The 16445-nt window shown below is 38.9% G+C and overlaps 1 protein-coding gene across 1 annotated transcript in view; it reads right to left on the bottom strand.

The window, feature by feature from the left end:
* MORC4 (MORC family CW-type zinc finger 4) overlaps nt 1-13882 on the bottom strand; it is a 74451-nt gene extending 60569 nt beyond the window's left edge. Inside the window, exons 1-4 of the mRNA XM_036271207.1 lie at nt 13780-13882; nt 7728-7860; nt 1128-1345; nt 252-399 (exon numbers count right to left, since the gene is read on the bottom strand). Of these exons, the coding sequence (XP_036127100.1) occupies nt 252-399; nt 1128-1345; nt 7728-7860; nt 13780-13882 (602 nt within the window). The remainder of the gene's footprint in view (nt 1-251; nt 400-1127; nt 1346-7727; nt 7861-13779) is intronic.
* Between the last annotated feature and the right edge of the window lie 2563 nt (nt 13883-16445).

Raw genomic sequence — 16445 nt, forward strand, 5'->3', positions numbered from 1 at the left:
TTGAACTGTCTTGATTATTTGTGGCAATAGCCTCAGGATATGCATGTCTCTGCCTTACCAAGCTCCACATTTTACTAATAAAAACCACTATCTCATACAGCTGTGGTTGTAAGAAAGTTAAGAAAAAGTATGCAATGAGCTACAAATATCTATCAAAAGTTATCCAATCTGCTTCTCTAGAAATGTATTAAAATTTACTTCCATCATACTACCTTTGCTTATTAGAGTCAATCACCCTTGGTATACTATACCTGCGAATGTTCCAAATGAGAACACGAGTGCCTTTTTTGCCTGGAATGGCATCAAACTGGGACAGCAGGTCATTTTCACTGTTGAAAACTGAATAGTTCAAGATGGCTTCTAGGCTGGGCAAGGAATCCTCAGTAATAATCATTTTTTGTAAAACCAAATACAGTCAAAGAAAAATTAATATTTTAAGAGGATGCTATCACTTAGGAAGATCTGCCTTTTGAATTAGATGTTTAGGCAAAATATAGACATAGAAATATAAAACATGGGCATTACTGCTACAGAAGAAAGGAAAAGGCAAAATGAAGAAAGGTTGTAGAGACAAACACAAAAATCAGCTACCCCTGCAGAACATAGCTTCAAAAATATAATGTAAATAAAGATAGTCCTATATTTACAAATAGATCAAAGGCTGAATTTTAAACCCTTTAGAAGCAATGAGTTCAAACTTTACTGCTGTATTGTTTGGGTCAAGATGATCTGGTATCTAACAGAAATAATAACTTGCCAAGAATGGGGAAATGAGTGATTCTGCCATCAGATAAGCTGATGAATAGAATGTTTCTAAGAGTATGATACACATGTAGCTACCCTTAGGGGAAAAATAAAGAGAGGGAGGACTTTACTAAGGGAGAGGTGGTATGGGAGAGATAGAGATCAAATCACATAACAGTGAAATTTTCCATACAACAAAAACATTTCTAGACTTCTGTCAATGGTCACTTATTTAAAAAAATGTTTAATAAGGGTAGATAGAGTCAAGTTAAATTTAAAACAGTTGAATTGATAGCTGGATTTGACCTGAAGAAAGAGGTTTCTATCAAAATATCAGATTAGACTAATTTTTAACCAACAGTCTCCATTTCCAGAAAGGATATTGTTTTGCTGGTTGAATGGAACAATTGGTACAATAACTGCCTGGGCCTGGACATATTCCAGGTAGGTCTGTGATAGGAGTCCAACAGTGAGAGTACCCCCATTCTTGGTGAAGACAAGAGCGTCCTTTCCTAGCCGCATGGAGCCTGACTTGAAACCATTACCAAAGACCCCGATGGGACACTGGCTCTTCTTTATTACTTTATCTGTAAAGCCAAAGCTGTAATTACACACACAAAAAAAAGAAATCAGAAAAAAATAAACCATAAAGATAAAAAGCATTCTAAGATAGGTGACAGGCAGAATGTTTAGCTTACAAATGAATAACACTTGTAAAGAGTTACTCCTTTTTTCTTTTGATATTTCTGGGAAAAAACTATTAAGTTAAAAACATAGGAAATTGTTATGGGGGAATGGGACTGATTTTCCTGTGTGGTTTGTGTGTACATTAGTGTCACACTTTATAAATGTAAAGGTGGCCTCTTTTTATTAACAAAGATAGCTGGAGAAGGCCATGGGTAGCTGCCTTTTTGTCTAGATAAAATGGCTCTGATCACTAATAGTAAGGTTTGGGTTGGGTAGAAAGGGTGGTCATCTCCGAGTACATTGTATAGAGGGTAACAAAAGTACCAGATAGTGCCACTGGTCAGAGGTATCAGCCTAGGCATTCCTGTAACTGGTTACATCACCCTCTAGAAATCTGAAAGTCAAAGGTTATATATCTTAACTATTTACTCTCCACCCAAAAGATAACCCTTCCAATTCTTATCCTCTGCTCCATCTGCTAGGACAGTTCATTGGAATGTGGCCAAGGGATAAAAATAGGTAGTTCTGCCTCTGAATATCACCAAACAGCTGCAGTATAAAGTCTCTCTTGTTCTATTAAGGACATTTTACTGAGTCACCTCAACAATCTCTGTAGCCTCTTATGATCAATCAGCTTAACCTTGGAGCCAGATCATTTCCCTTTCATATATTCTCCATTCAAACATGGAATGAAATAATAAAATAAAAATAATTAAAGATATGAAATCTAGAAAATGATGATTATCTTCCTCATATATCTTCCCTCACCACATATAAAATTAACTTTAAGAATTTTTTCTCTCGAGATTGACTAAGTTTAAAATGTTGTACACCACCATTCTTTCAATAAATATTTACTAAGTACCTATTAAGTGCCATGAATTGTGCTAAGTACTGGAAACAAAACTGTTAATAAAAGAGACACGATTCTTGCCTTTATGGTTTACAGTCTAAGAAAATATTTCATATATTATGGATTAGATGCTTCTCCAACATCAATAAAATAGACACTCTGTATGCCATGTCTGAGGAGCATGGCCTTGGCTCTTATACTTTTAAGCAGGGTTGAGTTGCCTGTTTCCACTTCCTGAAAACTGTGGTTTGTGTTTATTCCCTAAAAAGAAGTACCAACTTTCAATTTTCTATTTCAAAGTGTTATACAATAATACCATTAAGTCCTTCTCGAGTAGACAATTTACAAGAGCTTTGTGCACCCTACAAATAAATATAACCACAGAGAAAAGTAATTTCTAGGGCTGTAGTTCCTTTGAAAATCCCAAAAGAGTGTTGTGTTTCTGTTGTCTATGGGCCTTAGTATTGCAGGAAATAAACTTATACAAGTTGATAAGATTAAGGCATTCCTATTCCTCTTATGAAAAAACTGGCTAGAAAAACAATGTGGTCATTGTGAGGATTAAATTACATATTGTATGCACAATATTTTATAAAGTAGTATTCAAACTTGAATTTTAAACTAACTCTAGAAGTCATTCTGAGAATTGCCATGTGTAACCCTCTAGTTTTACTTCAGATCTAATATCATACAAAAAACTCAGGGCTCTTCATAAATAGTAACCTAGAATGTGAAATAAATCTATGTGTTTTGTCTGAACTTAAACCCTCTCTAATGCTACAAAAGTTTCAATTAGGTAGTCAAGAGAAAGTAGTGAAAATAGACTATATAACTCTTAATTTTCTAGCCATTCCTGCCTTTCCTGACATCTGTTATCTCTTTTTCCCTTTGTGAATATAAACCCTGACTGTGTTATTTAGTTTGAGAAGACCAAATGACTGTACAAGGTTGAGAAAGTAAGCAGTAAGGCAGGGCCAGAATGAGAAATGGAAAATGATAAGAATAATGAGAAGAGAGAATCTAGAAGCTCTGGATATTATTGTTATGGTCCACTTAATTCTTCCCATGTGTTTTTATTTCACTTAACAGTTCCATGTTAGGTATTCTATTTAAATGAAAATTGCAGAATGGATGTCAGATACCAATCAAATAATTACCTAATATAAAAGCCATCACAATAAACAACAAAATTGTAGGAATGAATGTTATATAGTTCAGTATGGCTCACTCATTTTCCACAGAGATAGCTTGACTTAGATAGGTAGTCTCTCTTCTCTAAGTCCCATTCCATCTTCTCATGTAAGAGACAGTGTTTACATACCAAGAGGGCTAGGATATCAGCTCTTTGAGTGGAATCCAGGAAGACACCTTGCTCTTGACTTTATTAAAATGTCAAGATTCTAGAATCTAGAGAGGTGGATTTATTATTTTTTTAAATCATCACCCAAGGATATTTTTTCTATTTATCTTCTGATAGATTGGGGGGGGAAGGGGGAGAGAGAGAGAGAGAGAGAGAGAGAGAGAGAGAGAGAGAGAGAAAGAGAGAGAGAGAGAGAGAGAGAAATAGACATCGATGTGAGAGGGTCACATCGACTGGATGCCTCCCGCACAACCCCAACCAGGGCCAGGGACGAACCACAACTGAGGTATATGCTCATGACCAGAACTGACCCTGGGACTAACTGGTCTGCCAGCCAGTGCTCTAACCACTGAGCCAATAGGTCAGGGCTAGAGAGGTGGATTTAAATTGGGACTCTGACCAATGAAACTAACCTTAGCAAATCCATGGACATACAAGGGTGAACACTGCTGTTTCCTAGATATATTGGTGATGTAATATGCAATATAAAAGAATAAAAGACTGCTAAGTGCACTGCTGTTGGTTCTTTTTTCTTTTTTATTGATTTTTAGAGAGAGGGGAAGAGAAAGGGAGAGAGAGAAACGTCGATGAGAGAGAACGATTGGCTGCCTCCTGCATGCTCCACACTGGGGATTGGGCCCAAAACCTGGGCATGTGCCCTGAACAGGAATTGAACCAGCGACCTCTTGGTGCATGGGTTGATGTTCGCATGGGTCGATGTTCACATGGGCGGGGCCTGCTGTTGTTTTAGACATGACCTACTAGAAAATGCACTTCTGAGCAAAGGTAGCAAGTACCTTCAATCCATGGATCTGTGGCTACTTTTAATCCTTGACCTCTGAAAGAAGAGGTTTTCTACCTTGTTCAAAAGGCAGCTGAATATATAGACTAGCTGGTTCACAAACTAACTGCAGAAGCTAAAGAGAATTAATTGTGGACATTATAGAAATTTAATGATAGGCTTTTTCTTTGTAATTTGATTTACATGGGATTCTATATTTATGGAAGAAACTGTGGCTACAATTACATAACTATTTTATTAGCCTGAAAACAGAAAGATTAGCATAAAGAGCTGGAAAGGATAGGATTATAAGAAATGTTATAGATCAAATAGAATTTCTGTAGCCTTAATAATTTTGCATATTTACCTCTATTATTTTTCCAAATATAAAAAAGTAATATGCCCCCAAACCAATATAAGAAAAAATTAATACACTTAACAATTTTCAAAGCTACCTTTAAAGTTCAATTATTTAAAAAAGAAATTGTGGTAAGTGGAATCCTTGGCTAGAAGTTAAAGTTGTATTAAATGATCTCTTCTAAATAAATGAGACCTTCTAACAGATTCAAGCCTGTTTTAAGATGTGATCAGAAATAAAATCCAGCACATATACCATACATAATCCAGGACTCATTAACAATTAATTTTTAAATATGAGGGACAATTTCCCAGCTCAAATCGGGAAACATACTTAGCATGATAATGCCAAAAAATGCTATGGTGAAAAAGGTCTGACTGTTTAGGTCTGCTTTTTTCCTTGGAAAATAAATGAAATTTTAAATGAATGATACACATCTTTCATATTTCAACTCAAGTGTCATTTATTCAGGGTAGCCTTTTTGGATTCCATAGATTAGAGCAGATCCCTCTGTTACGTACTCTCATAGAAGCTGTACTCTTCCTTCTTTTTTTTTTTTTAATCCTCACCCGAAGACATTTTTATTTTCAGATAGAGTGGGAGGAAGAGAGGGAGGAAGAGAGAAACATTGATGTGAGAGAGACACATCGACTGGTTGCCACCCGCATGACCCCAACCAGGGCCAGGGACAAACTGCAACTGAGGTATGTGCCCTTAGCAGGAACTGAACACAGAACTCTCTGGTCCGCGGGCCAACGTTCTAACCGCTGAGAAAAACTGGCCAGGGCAGTACTCTTCCTTCATAGCACTCATCATTAGGTGGGATAGCCTATTTAGTAGTATTGCTATTAGTTAATTATTTTCTATACTTCTGATTAAACTGTCAGCCCCTTGAGAGCAAGAATCATGTCTACCTGGCTCACCACTTTATCTCCAGTGACTTTCACATAAGTGTTCAGTAAAATTTTGTTGAATGGCTCTGACTAGTGTAGCTAAGTTGGTTGTGTCTTGTCCTGGGCACCAAAGGTCGCCAGTTCGATTCCCGGTCAGGGCACATGCCCAGGTTGTAGGCTCAATTCCTGGTGGGGGGTGTGCAGGAGGTGGTCAATGGATGTTGCACTCTCTCCTTGATGTTTTTTTTTTTTTCTCTCTCCCTTTCCCTCTCTCTAAAAAAGTCAACAAACAATAAACTATTCTTAAAAATTTTGTTGAATAAATCTGGAACAAATATTGTTGCAATTGTTTTAAAACCATCCTCCTTCTGCCCGGGCAGTGTGGTTCAATGGATTGAGTGCCGTCCCATGGACTGAGAGGTCCTGGTTCGATTCCCAGTCAGGGCACATACGGTCTTGATCCCCAGTGGAGGAAGTGCAGGAGGCAGCTGACAGATGTTTCTCTCTCACATCGATGTTTCTATCTCTCTCTCTTTTAAAAATCAATAAAACAGATTAAAAAATTAAAAAAACATCCTCCTTCTTCCTCCTGCCTTGTAACTATAAGCACCAACTTTCACAGGTGTAGTCCCACAGATGAAATGGAAAGCAATAAGATCTGCTGGGCCTACTATGTGACACCTATGTCACTGGAATAAGATGTGGTGGGAAGGAGTCAGTAAGAAGATAAGTGATTTAGAAAAGAAAAAACAAAAACTAATACATACAGAGTTAGACATATAAATATTTTGGTTCCATCCCATCTAAAATTGTATTTATCTTAATATAAAATATTCCATTTAGGAGATAAAAGTGATGTTATAAGTTAAAATATAAGGCCATCTCCATAACTTAACCAATGGCCACTTTCTTATCACACTAGAAGATAAGATTTCCTCAAATATTCTTCTAATTATGAGGATCTGAGACACAGGTACCCAGAACGCTGAGTGGTAAAACATAACCAAGTTTATAATTAGTTATGCTCAAATTTAATGTATTTTCTTTGATGGATTAAAGGGATTTCCCTACAAACAGGGCTACAGAATTAGAACACCTTCAAAGAGAACTACAATTAAATAAATGTTTTCAAGTTCTCTAGTGTGAAGCCCTTTCCCCTCCATAGAACCTGTCCACTGTTACTCATGCTTCATGCACTAGTTCAGGAAGCCACATGGAGAGTAATCAACCTCATCTACTAAAAAAGGAAGAGAGAAGGAAGGAGGTAAGAAAATACTCACCTTTCACTGAGTGATATGTGAAGTATAATAAAGGACAAAATTACATTCTCAACTACAAACCTTTTCAAGTAATTAGCTGAGCTGAGAGAGGTAATAGAAATCTGTATCACCAGCTTCAGCAGCTAGAAAAGAGAATTTCCTGACTTAGAAATTCTACTACAAAACCTTAAAAGATTATGTGTATAAATGCCTTCTATTAATCTTTCATGAGGCTGGATTATGCCCAGATACATTAATAGTTTTAATCCAAACACCATCCCAATTCCATTACTTCTGATCTAAGAGTAATTTAGGTTAATATAAATTGGAGAAGGTCTCAGTCCAATGATGGCCTCCATGTCTTTACACTTGCTGTTCTCTTTGTCTGAACTCTCATCCCTTGCCCCTGTTCCTTTATCTCGTTAAATTATCCTACTCACCCTTAGATCTCTGCTTAACTATCACTTCACCTACAATGCTTTTCCTGACCTCCTGGATCAGATTGGGTTTCCCTGCTGACTTGTTTGTTCCATGGCATCCTATACTTTCCTATTGTTACACTTATCATTTTATTATGATTACTGCTTAATTGTCTAAAGAGCTAGCTAGACTGTATGTTCTGTGAGGGCAAAAACAGTATTTATTTTATAACCAGTGCCATGGCACATAATAGATGCTCAATAAATATTTGTTGAATGAAGAAAGGGAAAGTAAAATATTAAAGAAAATCACTAAGCCTTAACTATAGTTCATGAACTCAAGACAAGAGACAAAGAATGAAGACATTTTTACCTGAGCATTCGGTGTAATTTATGAGGCGTCATTCCACATCCATCATCAGTAAAGGTCAAACAAGATTTATTCTTGACCTCTTCAACATCTATAAAAACCGTCCTGGCAGATACATCTGGATCTACAGCATTATCTGCAAAAGGTAGAAATCTGTGATATTAGATCTCTTTTTCTAATATTCTATTAAAATCTCTAGTTCAGTGCCCATTAGACATACAAATGTCATTTATTCCCTTCACATGGATGTCCCAGAAGGTGAGTAGTAAGCATTAATGGTAGTACACATACTAGGTTATAGGAAACGATAGATATGATGGCAGATGGGGTTATAAGCTGATTTTTTTATTTCATATAATGTCTGAACTGTGATCTGCTTTTCTCCCTTCAATCTTCAGGGTCTGTGGGAATAATAACTCTTCCTATATACAAAGCATTTTGCTCTGTTTTTGTTTTATTACTTCTTTCCTTTTAGCCACTTTACTGCTCATGAACATACACAGTAAAGGGTGGCTGTGGAGAAGAGTTAAATCACAATTTTGGATCAAAGAGATGCATATTATACATATTACAGCTTACTTGTGAAAATTTTGTTTTCTACTTTTTCTTAAACTTTCTTTTTTAAAGTGTTTTTTCTTCATTGATTTTAGAGAGAGAGGAAGGGAGAGGGAGAGAGAGATAGAAACATCGATGAGAGAGAACATCGATTGGCCACCTCCTGCATGCCTCCTACTGGGGATTGGGCCCACAACCTGAGCATGTGCCCTGACCGGAAATTGAACCAGGGACCTCTTGGTGCATGGGTCAACACTCAACCACTGAGCCACACCAGCCAGGCTTGTTTTCTACTTTTTACAACACCTCCTCTGTTAAAAAACACAGATATTATCACCATCCCTGTTTATAGCCTAACAGGTATTGAAAGAGTGGTTAAAATCAAAACGTTTAATTGCCTGCCTAGACCCCAGTGATGGTAACAAGCTTGCATAGGGAGAAAGAGTGATTCTGCTTAGGTACTCTGTAATAGTCTTAAAGGTGAGGCTGCTCAACCCTCATTAAATGGAGAACATAGAATTAAAGTCGAAAAAAACATAGAAAGTTTCACAATTCCTCCTGAGTTAGGTCTTCATGATAGTCTTAATTATTTAAGACTCCTATGACATCAAATATCGTTATATTCTAACATATGCACCATGTCCACAATGCCAGGGGGTGCCTTTTCTAGTGGCCACATCTTTTTGCCACAGGCGCCAGTTTATATATTTGTCAGTCACTGACACATGTGGTGCAATTGCCTCATTAGGACTCAATTACCCGAGTGAGAGAGCAGTTTGTGCAATGTGTTGCATATGTTTCTTAAACACTCCTGTCTTTACCAGCTCTTTAATCAAGACTGAGACTTTCCCTTTCACCTTTTCCCCTTTCCCTGGAATCCTATACTGCTTTACTGATACCATGTGGCTGGGCTGAAAAATCCAGTGGGGGGCAATGAGGGGGTGGCTAGCTGTATATTGGTCCCATTACCACTGTTCAAACTGTGGCATTTCTCCACTGGAAACATCCCTTACAAGCAAGAGAAATTTTGTACATAATGAAATATCAATTTTTACAATATAATTAACAGTATCAGGTAGAACCACTTGGATGTGTGGAATGTCCATTATATAAAGCAAACCACAGATTAATTTCAAGGGCCGCAATGATGTTGCTAGAATCAGTGATATAACTGTCACTGACTGTAACCCAAAAAAAAGTCATAATGGCATAAGGCATCACCAATAGTCCTGGAAAGGACTTAAGAGGTCTGACAGAGTCCATCTTTAAGGACTAGGTGGACCCAAAACACTGGTTCATGTAGGCAGAACAAGTGGGCCAACTTTTGGCAGAAATTATAAGTTTGACATGCAAGAGTATCTTTGTTAGAAATACAAGTTTTACTTTGTAAAAAAGGCAGCTAATTTTTTTTCTTTAACTGACAGAAGGATCCAGCTTTTTGAAGCTGCCCACATTGTTTCAAGAAACTACTTGGCAAGCAGACCTTGAATTGTTTTAGGAACTATCAGTCACTCCTGATGGTAGAAAAAAGCCAGGGCCATTGAGAATGATAGCTTTAACGTGTCCATCACCAGGACATTATGTCTACTTTGAAAACTTTGCCCGTAGAGAAATTTTTTCTAACACTTTATAAACAAACATTCACAGTTCAAAACTGTAACACATATCAATTCCAATTCCGTATTCATACAGCAGTACATTCAATGAATCAGTTCGTAGGCCTCGAATAAAATCAGTTTTACTTTTTTCTTCTTTAGTGCAAATTTTGCCCAAACTTTACAAGGTGTTTCTTTACAGAAACACACCAAATAGTTTTTAATACAGGCACTTCAGGAGTTACAAGGTAGCTGACAGAAGCAGGTAGATATTTTATTCCTTGGCTGGAAGCTGGTGGAGTACAGGGAGGAGGGGGCATGCAAGAGGCCAGGGTCAGCTGGAGCTGCAGAGAAGAGATCATTGAGGCAGTCACAGCAGTAAATTCAGTTTCGCACTTCCTTTTGGTTTTAACTGGCCTTTCACTTAGCCTTAACAAATGAAATTATAATAATAACAAGATCAACCTCAACAAATGAACTTATAATAATAAAGCATCAATCTGGCGGCTGATTTCAATCCTACCTCTTGCTGCTTAACCTTCCAAAAATTTATGTTGCCAGATCCCAGGGAATCTATTTTCTCCCATGGTCCAACCCACTCAGCCTTATGAACAGGTAGGACAATGAGAAAATACCTACTCCTCTCCCCTCACCCACTACTTAGGCAAGAGCTGCACTAGTAGATCCTGAGGAGTCTTTATCTCCTAACCTGGCCCACACAATCTGTGCTACCAGATTCCAAGGAATCTTTTCTTTTCTAACCTGGCCCATGCTACCTTTAGTGGGAGGACCCTATCTCTAATTCTTCTCACCCACCATTTAGGCAAGAGCATGAAAAACCAGACTGAAGGCAATGTTATATCATTCCCTAACCTGGTCCATCTGGTCCCTGATCTTTAAAAAAAAAAAAAAAAGCAATGTGACTAAAGCCTCATTCCTCATCAGAACCTGGAAGGCAATTAGAAGTTGTCTCATGACAGCCTCCCTGGAGAGATAGGCTGGCAAGTGGGGAGATGGCTTTTTGAAAAATTGAATTTATTGGGTGACATTGGTTAATAAAATTATAGGTTTCAGGTTTAGAATTCTATAATACATAATCTGTATATTGTATTGTGTGTTCACCATCCAAGTCAAGTCTCCTTTCATCACCATTTATCCCCCCTGGGAAGATAGCTTTGAGGTAGTGCTTCACAACTCTCCCATCCCAGAAGGATGGCCTATGTAGATTCCTGCAAGTTCACCAGGGTCAAGCTGCTGCCCTACAGACATCCTGCAAGTATCTAAAAGTATTCTCATCTAAAATCAAGGTCATTATCTTCTGACACAAGCTATTCTTCTTCCTTTGTTACACACACACACATGGTCTCAGCATTCCAATGATCACAAGTTTGATATTCAAAATTCATTTTTTATCCCTCCCTCCCTTTTACCCGATACACATCCCTAGACTCTCACACATCTGGTTATTTCTATTCCCACTGTCACTTCCTCATAGAGTTTATTCCCTCTCATCTGGATTACTGAAATAACCTCCTCACCAGTCTTTCAAAACCATGTCTCTCTCTTCTCCAATATATCTTATACACTACTGTAAGATTAACTTTCCTGAAGCACAGCTCTGATCATAACATTCCTCTGCTCAGAAAACTTCAGATTAAAAGGCCAAATATCCAAGCTTTCCAGTCACATCCTGGTCTCAATGGGCCTTTAACTTCATTCTCTACTTGGTGCTTGGAGTAAAAAAGGCCTGCTTGAGTCTTGGATCTGCCACCTACCAGAAAGGTAACCTTGGAAAAGTCAATTAAATGTTCTGAGTGTCTGTAGCCTCATCTGTGGGATGAGAATAATAATAATAATAATAATAATAATAATAATACTATTTAAGTTAAAAATGCACTTGTGAAAGTTCTTTATAAACTCTCTAAGGACCTAGAATCTTGACTATTTGTGAACTTCATGCTCTAATTAAACTCAACTACTCAGTATTTTTCATGCCTTTGTTCATGCAGTTGTTACTTTTGCCTAGAATGCCCTCCCCTCCCCACACCCATATCCACATGTCCCAATCCTTCAAATATCAGCTCAAATGTCATGTCTACAAAGCTTTTCCTAACCCTCCTCTTCCTGGTAAGCTGGAAGTCATCCCTCTCTCCTCTGAACTCCCACAGCACTTGCTGTGTATATCTTTATCAATAAATCACTTTTTATTTTGTTGTTATAAAAAACATACACCTTCTGTACATATTTTATCTCCCTTACTAGAAGAGTGAATTTTTGTACCTACCATGGTGGCCTTCTCCACAGTGACTACTCAATAAATATTTATCGAATGAATGATTCACTAGAAAATTAATGCACAAGTGAAGGAGAAAACTGTTGAAGGAAAACCTACAATGAAAGTTTTGGATTACCAGTTAACATTGTGCTCTCCCTTTTCTCTATTATTAATATGACCACAAATTGTGATTTGGATTTAAAATATGTGTGTTTGTGTGCAGACATGTATATGTGTGTGTGTGTGTGTATACATATATATACATACATATATATATAAAATACTCAATAAAAATGTGTACTCACATGGACACCTTAGGACAGGTTTAGGTTAAGTTAATGCTTAAGACAAAAATCATATGTACATAGAATTACAAATCACCCATAAAGTTCAGTACACAGTAGATACATATGGTTTTGTACAGTGTCACTGTGAGCTTAGCCAAGCAAAACACACATTTGTCTCCCATTCTCCACTAAGTAAATTGCTACTTTCCCCTCTCCTTTTTTTTAAAGTTACATGCACATAGATCTTATTCCATTGTGCAGAGTTTCACTGAAGTCATGGTGCAAAACTTTAAATATATAGCCCCTGTTCTCTAGGACTCAAAATATGTCAATGTCACCTTTTTTCCTGCACCTTCTTATGGATAGTCATACATATTGTAAGCATTCTGTTTTATGGTCAAACTAATGATCAAAGTTCCCAGTCACCCTTCCAAATAACTCTCCTGCTGCCCACCTACGTCTTGTCCAAGACAACTCACAGTGAAAGGCCACAGCAATTACTTAAGTAGGAACTGAGGCTCATTTGGGGAACTCTGAAACCATTTTCAAGGTTTTGTTCTATGCTACCTTGTCCCATAAATATCTCTCCCTCCTTTAAGTTTTTGATACATTTATAATGTGCTCTGTATGCTGCTGCATTTTTTCCAGGAATGGTTTTCTTCTTTGCTTTTCACACAATATTTAGCACACTACTGCAAAAGCTGGTGTACTTGGCTTCAAGCACAAGCAAACGCTTTAAAAGCAAACATTGGTGGAACAAGACGCTAAGTGCTCAGTATTCATTCCAGCGGTGTGAGGGCGCTCGTGGACCAGGGACCTAGCCTTCCGAAGTCACAGAGAGCCAAATGCACTCGTGTCATCTCTTAAGAAATGTCCCATCATTCCCAGATTCTCTGGTCTCCAAAGTTAAAAACAAAACAAAACTCCGTTTTCCAGACCTTTCTTCATGCCCCTACTGGGTGCTCTACAATGCCCCTATGCTAGCTGGGCGCCTTTCATCTGTAGCCAGTCCCTGTGGAGCCCAGCTGCCTTGGAGCCCCATCTCCTTTCGATTATTAACTAAACTACCCTAAAGTCCCTGGGACATCACAAGCCAGAGAGATAAAACACAGAGGGGTACTAACTCTTCCGGATCACCTTGTTTCCTCAGCTTTATTCGTGAAACTTGGTCCCTGCTAGAAAGACGTCCCCTTCCTGCGCCTGCGGAGCGAGGACCAGTCCCAACGCCCCCACCCCAGCCCTGGCCCACCCCGCGTGGTTCCGCACATTCCTCTCGCGTCCGCGGCACCACGTTGGCACCACTGCCTTGGGCGATCGTGGCCAGGCCCGCCCTCGCCACTCACCTAGCAGCTCCGCGATGGCACTGAAGGGTCGCGTGTGGCTGCTGGAGTTGCTCTGTAGGTAGCGAGGGCTCATCTGGGGGCGAGAGAAGGTCCCGTCCCGCATGAGGCCTCGGCCCGCCAGGCCCTCCCCGCACGCCGCCCCACGGCAACCCCGGGGCCCGCGCGTGCGTCCGCCCCCTCAGGTCCCAGACCTACCGTACTCAGGCGGATCCCAAATGCCTGCGGGCTGCCACCCGGCCGGGCTAGCCCGCTGCCAGGAGCGCCAGGGCCCGCGGGGGCCCCTCGGTACAGGAGCATTTTTTTGGCCGCCACGATACTCGGTTGCTGCCTCCAGACTACTCGCCCGGCCGTCCCGGGCTGGAGCTCACTCACTCGCAGTCGCAGCTGGCGGCGGCTGTCCCGGGCCGGCCCTCCCTCGCTCCCACCCGCAGCTGGCGGGGGCGGGGCGCGCTCCAGCCACCTGTCCTGGGAGGGAGGGGTGAGGCCGGCAGAGCTGAGCGGCGGCCCCGCCCTGTTAGCACCTCTCCTGACCCACCGACTGCCGGGCGTCCTCGGGGCAGCCGTACAGAAATATGGCGACCTCCTGACAGCCTCTCCTTGATCCCCGCCCCTAATTAATTCTTGGCGTTTGCCATAGGCCAGACCACGGAGCGGGAAAGCGCAGAGGGAGGGGGGTGGCTGCGCGGGGAGGGGCGGGAATGAGGCGAGGAGAGGGAGAGGGTGTAGGGATTTCTGGAATAGAGTCCCAGTTAGGCTGCATGACTAATGGGCAGGATAAGACAAGTCTTACAAAGTTCTAAAGACCACAGTTGTGCTATCCGTGTAGATAGCAGGCTCGCGCGATGGGAAAGCATTCCGACTACTCTGCCTCAAGTGTCTCTGGAAGCACCCAGAAATTTCTAGAAGGCAACTGGCAAATCATCTTCAAAGCTTTTCAGGCCTGGGGGTAGGTTATTTATAAAAGGAGAAATTAAATGCATTTAAATACCCCAACGTAGGGATTGGTTAAGTTACACAATAAATATTGATGTGGAAAATAGTCATGAGGGAATGAAGGAAACAAGAGGTTACAACATACTGTGTAACATGATACCTTTTTTATTTTAAAAACAAGTATTGAAAAAAACAAGTATACATACATATGCATGGGTACAAACACACACACTCACTCACACACCCTGAGAAACACTTGAACTGATATATTCCAAGATGATCTCTTCAGATCTAGAATTATGAATTTTTTCCTTTCATTTTCTTATATGTACTTTATAAATTTTATACTATTAAACATACACTGTTTAATTATAGAAAAAAGATTTTTAATTTTTAAAACAATATAACATTTCCTAGTATGGATGAACCATAAGTTGACCATTCCTATGATAATTCAGGTTGTTTTCAACTTTTTTTTGATAATACAAAAAGTGCTGCTTCAGATGTGCTCATGTACAGATTATTAACCTGGTACTGTTATTTCTACAGAATATTGCTGTATCTAATATCATGTTTACTCCTAATGAATACTTAATGCTATACTAAATAAATACTGGGAAGTGATTTGCCTTCCCAGAAATGGTCAGAACTAAATGGTCCTAATCTGATCTAACCAATCTTTTTTATTTTTGCCAATGTTTTGAATAAAAGTAGTGTCTCCTTTTTAATTTGCATTTCTCCAACTACCAGTAAAGCTGAATAGCTTCTCAAATGTTTATTGTATATTTGTCTCTTCTATAAGTACCTATTTAAATCCTTTGAATATCACCCCCCCTTGGGTCCTTTGCATTTATCTTTATTTTTTATATCTTTAATTTTTTAAATACACAAAAGTACAGAAAATTATATAGCAAAAATCCCCAAATATTTATTAATCATATTAAAAAATATAAAGACTTTGCCATACATGCTTTATATATTATTTTCTGTAAATATTTTAGAACAAATCTCAAATATCATGTCATTTTAACCTATACACTTCAGTGTTCTCTGAAAATATGCAGTTTAACTATATTGACACTTTCACACTAAACAAAATTTATAACAGTTATTTGATGCCTCTAATATCCAGTCCATATTCTGATTTCCTCAATTATCTCAAAAATATTTTTTTTACATTTAGTTTGTTTAAATCTAGATCCAAGCAAGATGCACACATCGCACCTGGTTATGAGCTTACAATCTACTTTAATCTAAAACAGTCTTTTTTTCCATGCTATTGAGTTGTTGAAGTCAAGTCAATTGTACTGTTGAATGTCTACATTCTCATTTGTCTGTGTCTTTATGTTGTCCTTCTTGTTAGAGGAATAAGTGTAACTTAACTATAAATCATAAGTTGACTCTAAAGGCTTTGTTAGATTCCAGTACAATTTTTAAAGCAGGAATGTTCATAGATGGTGCTACATACTTCTCACTGTATCACATTAGGAGGTACATACTCTTCAACATTTAGTAATATTCAGATTGATCAGTCAGTTCAGGTGGAGGTAGCCTGAATATTCCACCACAGCGATACTACCTCAAGCGATATTGTGGGTTCGGTTCCAGACAACCCCAATAAAATGAATATTGCCATAAAGTGAGTCATGTGAATTTATTGGTTTCCTAGTGCATATAAAAGTTATATTTACACTATACTATAGTCTATTAAGTATGCAATAACGTTATGTCCA

Source organism: Molossus molossus, unplaced genomic scaffold (assembly GCF_014108415.1).
Source record: "Molossus molossus isolate mMolMol1 unplaced genomic scaffold, mMolMol1.p scaffold_m16_p_2, whole genome shotgun sequence".
Classification (NCBI taxonomy): Eukaryota; Metazoa; Chordata; class Mammalia; order Chiroptera; family Molossidae; genus Molossus; species Molossus molossus.